This window comes from Limulus polyphemus, unplaced genomic scaffold, assembly GCF_000517525.1.
Source record: "Limulus polyphemus unplaced genomic scaffold, Limulus_polyphemus-2.1.2 Scaffold3741, whole genome shotgun sequence".
Taxonomy (NCBI): domain Eukaryota; kingdom Metazoa; phylum Arthropoda; class Merostomata; order Xiphosura; family Limulidae; genus Limulus; species Limulus polyphemus.
Genome location: NW_013669351.1, coordinates 86,029 through 94,612, shown reverse-complemented (window position 1 = coordinate 94,612; position 8,584 = coordinate 86,029). Strand labels below are relative to the sequence as shown.

Genomic DNA, 8,584 nt, shown 5'->3' with positions numbered 1-8,584 from the left:
GAATTTTAATTGGGTGCCTGTGATAAGTATGTTGGACTGTAGTGTGGAGCAGACAGCGAATTTTAATTGGGTGCCTGTGATAAGTATGTTGGACTGTAGTGTGGAGCAGACAGCGAATTTTAATTGGGCGCCTGTGATAAGTATGTTGGACTGTAGTGTGGAGCCGATAACGAACTTTTAATTGGGTGCCTGTGATAAGTGTGTTGGATTGTAGTGTGGAGTCGACAGCGAATTCTAATTGGGTGCCTGTGATAAGTATGTTGGACTGTAGCATTGATCAAGACAGCGAATTTTAATTGGGTGCCTGTGATAAGTATGTTGGACTGTATTATGAACCAGACAGCGAATTTTAATTGGGCGCCTGTGATAAGTATGTTGGACTGTAGTGTGGAGCAGACAGCGAATTTTAATTGGGTGCCTGTGATAATACCCAAAAACAAATATTCAAGTCTAATTCGAGGAATATAATTTGGTCAATAATAACGTTTTTTGTTGTTGTTGTTTTTTTATCTTACGTATCTTGTCTGTTGAATAATTTAGAAGAATAAATTAGTGGTAGTATTCTTCAAATATTTATAAAAATATAGATTCTAGGTGATGAGCAACTGAAACAGGATACATATAATTTGGTTATTGCTTGAGAGGTACACATTCATTTTCACGTTCTAATTTCAGTATTTTGTTTTTGTTATACAAAAGAGTTTAGGTGAGTTAAATAACACAGTTTTCTCTGAAAATTCTTATTAAAAATAATAATTGCTCCCGTTACCGTTGCGTACAACTTTGCAACGTTGTAAGAAACAAACCTGATATGTTTGTTGATTGATCAAGTGACGAAATAGATCAGTAACATCGTCGTGAGTACCGAGATCATTAGAAAACACAATAGACCAGTTGTGCTGATTCTACATGAATTCTTGAAACAAGTGAGAAGCGCCTCCTAGAAGATTAAACGAGAGAAGAAAAAAAAACTTAGTTCGGCATGCAAAAAAAAAAAAAAAAGACACTATAAACATTTTTACAGGTTGTTGTAAGTCTACTAAAGTGGCTAAACATAATAGGTTATTAATATTTCAGGTGGACATATTGTTTAGTACTCTCCCGGAAAAGTAAAAACCGCAACCAAACGATTAATTGACAATTCTAATGGTACCAAACCGATTTTGGGGTTTTAAAAGTGGATCGGTATCAAATCCAGCGACACGAGAACTAAAAGCTGAGGGAGCTGCCTATCGAACAGAGTTGCGGGTTTGATACCTGCCGAACATAGTTGCGGGTTTGATCCTCATCTAGTCAAATTTGTATTTAATTATAATATATCTAACAAAGCAACTTGCTGGGATTATACAGTTCCGCCCCCCAGTGGCACAGCGGTATGTCTGCGGACTTACAACGCTAGAATCCGGGTTTCGATACCCGTGGAGGGCAGAGCACAGATAGCCCATTGTGTAGCTTTGTGCTTAATTACAAACAAAAGTACCCGTTGTTTATAGCTTGGCAGGCATAGATCAGTTTTTCTGCTGATCTTAATAACCAACTAAGCGAAATTGAAATTTTACGCGTCCAGTTGGTTAAATGAAAAGCTTTTAAGTGAGTTAGGGTTTCGAATCCTGTCCGGCCTCTGTTTTTAATCCATTAAGATAATATGAAGCATCATGTGGTGGTGTGTCCTCTTCCAAGAAGTTTCGTGCTTAAAAACAATTATCACTTCTAGCCATGATGGCAATAAACGAATTGTAAACTTTAAAAACCGATTGTCACAGCTCGAGAGTCTTGACAAACCCGTCCTCACAAACCAGTAAGCGATCAGTGAAACTCGAACCAGGTAGCTTTGCTGGCTAAAACATTCGCCGTAAGAATGCATCAAGATTACCTCTCTGCCAGTCCTTTACGAAATTCACTTGTTTAACTCCAAGAATAAACATGGCTGATCCAGAAGGTGAAGGACACCATAACCCTCGAGCAAAATTCCAAATCCGTCCTTGTTGACGGTTACTACAAACTAAGCTGTGCTGGCTGGTACAATAGAACACATAGGTTTCTGAATCACAGTCAATACAGCGTACAGAATCAGCTGAGTTTCTAAACCTGAAGTATGGTTGCTATCAGTCCTTTTCTTCGGAGGAAACTATCCTAATTTCTGTATTCATCCTCTAATTCAATGGCGGCTATAAGTCCTTTAAGTTAAACAATTTGATTTTTCCCGTCCCACCAAACATGCTAATGTATTTCTCCACAAAGATGGCCACCAAACATGCTAATGTATTTCTTCACAAAGATGGCCACCAAACATGCTAATGTATTTCTTCACAAAGATGGCCACCAAACATGCTAATGTATTTCTCCACAAAGATGACCACCAAACATGCTAATGTATTTCTCCACAAGATGGCCACCAAACATGCTAATGTATTTCTCCACAAAGATGGCCACCAAACATGCTAATGTATTTCTCCACAAGATGGCCACCAAACATGCTAATGTATTTCTCCACAAGATGGCCACCAAACATGCTAATGTATTTCTTCACAAAGATGGCCACCAAACATGCTAATGTATTTCTTCACAAAGATGGCCACCAAACATGCTAATATATTTCTCCACAAAGATGGAGTACAGTTTTGTATCGATTCCACGATTCTTAGAAACTCCATATTGTTTTAACAACAAAGATCTAATTTGTTTATTTGTAATTAAGCACAAAGCTACACAATGGGCTATCTGTGCTCTGCCCACCACGGGTATCGAAACCCGGATTCTAGCGTTGTAAGTCCGCAGACATACCGCTGTGCCACTGGGGGGGGGGCAGATCTAATTTAAGCCATACGCTACACTAGCACTCCATCATCCCGTTGGGTGGATTTTTTTCTAGATGTTTCCACGATGTATTTCCCCCATATAGGGCGAACACCTCCCGGACTAATTATTGTCATTTGAATGCTACCCTTTTCACTTGAGATACGAGTGTTCTATTTTTAATTTTGAAAAGGTGGCAACCGTACCTAAGATACTCCCCCCCCCCCAAGAAAAAAATTACATTGAGTGTATCTTGTCACGTGTTAAGGTGTTAAAAGGTATGAGAAGGTAAACTACTTTTACACCACCAGTATGATTTTAAATCTTGCAATATGCAAGTTTTATCAACTGAAATATTAACAGAAAAAAGCAATATCAAAAAAATACGCAAACTATAGAAATTATCATCCTCATATAAGCTCATCTCTCAGATTCAAGAGTATAGTTATCAATACACAGGTGGTACCGAACTTCGGGGACAGTACCCGTTGGTAGAAGAGTGCCCCCGAATAACAAGTTCCAATTTAAAACTAAATTCTCACCACTATCCCTTAAAGGAGTATTAACTTTTCTCCAAGTATCAGTTTCACAACACAATGTTTGTTTGTTTGTTTGTAGTTATGCACAAAGCTACACAATGGGCTATCTGCGTTCTGCCCACCACGGGTATCGAAACCCAGTTTCTAGCGTTGTAAGTCCGCAGGCATACCGCTGTGCCACTGGGGGGGGGGGGCACAACACAATGAACTGAATCTCAAAACGTCTAAGGTACGTTTCTGAAATATCTCACTAGAGGGAACTATTAAATTTATAATTTACTCCTCCCCTCGATAACGTGTCCCAAACTCTGATTGAACATATATACTCCCTCTTTGATAATAAGTTAATTACTGTAAAAAAAAATAAAAATACTTGAAAAAAAAAAAGAACCTGTATATGGAAGCTACCTATACAGGAAATGTAGTTTAACCTTCATGATTGTCTGGAGTTCTTGAAGTGCACATTTTACGCTATAGTATTTCAGGAAAATTCTATGTCGAACAAAGTTCCATCAGCCGAGCTCATTCCTCACGTTTCAACAGATCAGTTATAAACATTCAACACGTACCGGTTCACGTGTATCAATCTAATGTACTTTGCACGAGCCACAGAAGTTGCTATAAAACTGATTACATCGGTTTTGTAATTTATCAGCTGTGGTTTCAAGCACGTCTTCTCGTGATCCCTCTCAAATTACACATTTACTTGTTCATGTGTTTCTTTCTTGTATACTGCTTTCAAAATATTGTATTTTTAGACCAGTGATTCCCAAACTTTTTTCACTAACGACGTCCCCTACCGCCACATAAAATATTTCTTTTTGATGTTTTTAATTATTCTTCGTTTGGTGAAATTCTCGCGACACACAGTTTGGAAATCACTGTCTTAGACGGTTACTGCAGGGCGAACATCAAACTGTCCAGTTTTTATACTGACAATATGAGATTAGAATAAACAGATAAAGTAAGAAAATGGTCAGAGGAGAAATAAACGTCCTTGAGCTAAAAACTGGACACCCTGTACAGACATAAACTCCTTCCTTTAATTAAGCTATACAGACAAATGAACTGAAACACTACACCGGAAGGAATCCAACTCAAGAAAAAAAAACAGCTATAAATTATGCCACGCCCTGCCACGTGTTACTCGATGAAACCACGCATGCTCATTTCTATTGGTATTTACTATTTTCAACCTGGGTGGTACTTTATGTGACACACGAACTAAATAGCCTGGTCAGAAACCCCGAAGTTCGGGAATGGTTATCCCTAACTTAGAACTGTCGATCAGAGTTTAACTGTCATAGTTATATCACCCCATACAGCTATCGCAGTTTAAACCTAGGACCTTGTGATCCGCAGCCCTAGTTATTGACCGCCAGGCCTGGATAGTCTGATCCTTTCTATTGTCATGACGTTTTTAGATGCTATACAAAAAACAACAACAAAAAACAATATACATCGAAAAATACAAGGTAGGCACGGATATCACTCCCCGGGAGAGGCATTATGGTTTGATGATAATCGGTCCAGCGATTCGCCAGTCATAAGTGGACACACACATACAGACAGACTTTTGTTAAATAATGGTTTATAGATTACAACCACTGATAAATTCTCTATTAATCTACGCCCCCTCCCACACACACTCACTCACCACCATCATGACAATAAATAGTCCCGGTTGTGTCCTCCCGACGACGTGGCATGCGTGACGCTTAAATGTTGATATCCATTTAACTTTCAGTTGCACGTGTTTTCATTTTTCATCTGACGGGAAAATAAAATATTCTTTCTTTGTTATTTGTCATGAAGTTACGAACAAAACCTATTTACAAACATTATTCAGTTCTGACAGCGAAACACAAAGTTTGTTCATTCGAGCAGGAGAAAAAAAAAATACTGAAACTACTACAAGTCTTACAAAAAAGTAAATTATTTTTCTGAGAATTGTAAACACAGACCCCTTAAAATATTACACGTAGGAAGTAATCCAAGGCGAGGGAATGCACATATAGGATCGAGATTAATCTGGCACTAGTAACGAGAGTAGTTAGCCAGCATTTTATAAACGATATTTTTGTAGCTTTAGTTTCAGTCACGTAACAGGATTATCACGTCATTTTTTTTTATCTTAGCTGGATAACACACGATGTTAAGTTGTTTTTTTTTCTACATAGTTGTCCTATTTGTGAACGAATTTCGTTGTAATATTTAATGGCTTTTAAATTATTTCGTTTTTCTTCATGTATTTTGCTTCTCATTTACACTGATATTATAATAAACAAAAAAACGTACACGCATGCGCAGTTGTACGTAATCAGTTTGCCATCGAATTTAATGTTGTGTTTTTAATTTTTCGATTATACTAAATATAAAATGTTATTGTTAATGGACATTTCAACGAATTTCGTACAAAGACCGACAGAATGGTGTTCTGATTTAAGTAATGTATGAGTATTTACTTAATTTGTGTTCGGCCAGCTTCAGTTCTTTCTGGTCATTTTGTGTCTTTCTCACAGATGGAAACACACAGTTGTTTGACCGTACTTTAACCTGCAAGTGTTGCCCATTTTGTTCATCTGGATGAAATTTATAAAGAAAACAAACAGAACAATACATTAGACTTTAGTGCTCTAGCGGCGAAATGAAACGCGATACGCATACCTTATACGTGCCCCCCAGTGGCACGTCTGCGGACTTACAACGCTACAAACCGGGTTTCGATACCCGTGGTGGGCAGAGCACAGATAGCCCTTGTGTAGCTTTGTGCATAATTAAAAAAAACAAACAAACCTTATACGTATAAATATATGATTATGATTTGGTTCGGCTGTTATCAGGCGCAAAACTACGTAATGGGCTGTTTGTGCTATGCCCACCATAGTAATCGAAGTCCGACTTTTAGCGTCATAAGCCTGTAGACGTACCGGTGAGCCACTAGGGGGATAGAAGGACATTATCATTATGAGAAACGTAACGTAACAATAACATCTATTAAAATCATAAATAATATTCAACGTTAAACTGGTGCACAATTAAAAACATTTTATTTAGGCCTATCTATGGCCTTCAAAAAGTTGACGACTCTACATGTTTCGACGTTACAACGTCATCCTGACATGTCATAAAAAAGGTTTCCTTGTAAAACTATACGTAGAGTTTCCACGTGCTTTGTATACTTTTCCATTAATGTATTTAAATTTTTTTTTATTAAAAGTATTATATCTCGCCAATAGCTCAGAGATAAGTCAGTGAGCTTATGACGCTAAGAATCTGGTTTTGATACCCGTGGTGGGCACAGCACAGATAGCCCACTGTGTAGCTTTGCGCTCAACAAGTAAGCAAATAATTTCATTCGCACGAGACTTCGTCTACATCGGCGCATGCGCGGTTAGGTAATTTTATCTGTTGATAATAGTGCGTGCTGTGTACAATGTCCACGATTGTTTGTTAATTAAACGCGTTGTTCGATGTAACGTTTAATTTGTTATGGTCGCTGCTTCGAAAATAATTATTTATAGCCATGTAAAACATTACTTGTAAACAAGCGTGCGGCTAAACCTGCGTCAAAACTAGCTTGTCGTCGGGGGTGGGGAGTTCGGGAGAGAAAACAAAGTCACGAGAGAAATGTATTCTGTTTAGTACGCACAAACAGACAGTCAGTTGTATTTTTTACATTAAACTGGCTAAGTATGAGTGTTATGTTTGAAGCTAAGACGAATCAAACAACATTACGTAGTCGTGAATGAAAAATTCTTGGACATAGACAATTCAAATGTCTTATACAGGTACTGTGAAAAACAAACAAACAAACTTTTAAAAACTTCCTTAATGGTTTGTCATAACTACAATACAGATTATAAGGATTAAACTGTTAATACAATAGAGATATGTTAAAGTAGGGTTAACGTCTCGCGACATATTTGACAATTCAAATGTCTTATACAGGTACTGTGAAAAACAAACAAACTTTTAAAAACTTCCTTAATGGTTTGTCATAACTACAATACAGATTACAAGGATTAACTGTTAATACAATAGAGATATGTTAAAGTAGGGTTAACGTCTCGCGACATATTTTTCAATTTCCAAACGCACAGTACAACTATTCAAACCGTTCTTGTAATTTGGCAGTTTTTATGGCTATGACTGTAATCCATGGCGACATGGTAGAGTTACAAAACATAGCATGTCTCCTAAACTATTAAAACGTAGTTTTATCCCTGCTAAAAACAGAAACTACAAAACATAGCATGTAGCCTAAACTATTAAAACGTAGTTTTATCATTGCTAAAAACAGAAACTATAAAGCTCAAGTTATGCTTTAATGCAGCAACATTGTAGAATTACAAAACATAGCATGTCTCCTAAACTATTAAAACGTAGTTTTATCCCTGCTAAAAACATAAACTACAAAACATAGCATGTCTCCTAAACTACTAAAACGTAGTTTTATCCCTGCTATAAACATAAACTATAAAGCTCAAGTTATGCTTTAATCCAGCTACATGGTAGAGTTACAAAACATAGCATGTCTCCTAAACTACTAAAACGTAGTTTTATCCCTGCCATAAACAGAAACTATAAAGCTCAAGTTACAAGGCGATAACAGCTTGTTCATACTGAATACTGTTTTATTCCTTGTACTCGTGTAGGATCTCAATTAGTACGTGGGAAACTGAAAGACGTTTTGGATGTGATAACTGTAGAAGTGTTTACGTTAGGCCGGCCAGTCGCGTGAAGTTGTCCACGTGGTTCTACGACTCCTATTGCGCTTAACTGATTTACACCTTCTAATGCAATGAATACAATACGTTCACAGTCATAAGAGGAAAAACGAAGGAGGGAAACCTAGACTGATATTAACAGGTGGTAAGTGATTTCGTTTGCTGAAAGCATATGATCGTGTGCCTAACGTTTAGCTGGACGTCATTGCTGCTTTGAGTGACAGATGGACTTTCGTTTATCGAGTTTTTTAAATTTTACAAAGTCACAAATATCGAAACTTGACACGGTTAAAGATGGCGGCCTACACTGGGTTTATGTCTTCCATTTAACAATAAATTATTGATTTTCAAGCATCTAACCTTTAAAATGCAGTATATATCTTTTTTTCTTTCTTTTGTTTTGCAAATATTTAGTCTGTCTTTCTGCCAGAGAAACGGCAATGTAATCTTGAAATTAATTATAATATTGTTGCGTCATCGAGTCACATGACCTACTGTGACGCAACGTTTCTAGAACTA

General features: G+C 37.3%; 1 protein-coding gene across 1 annotated transcript in view; it reads right to left on the bottom strand.

Annotated features, from left to right (window-relative positions):
- The window catches only part of LOC106469957 (bcl-2-related ovarian killer protein homolog B-like), a 16,610-nt gene that overhangs the window by 1,571 nt on the left and 6,455 nt on the right, over positions 1–8,584 (bottom strand). Inside the window, exon 2 of the mRNA XM_013930476.2 lies at positions 807–940. Within this exon, the coding sequence (XP_013785930.1) occupies positions 827–940 (114 nt within the window). The 3' untranslated portion in view covers positions 807–826. The remainder of the gene's footprint in view (positions 1–806; positions 941–8,584) is intronic.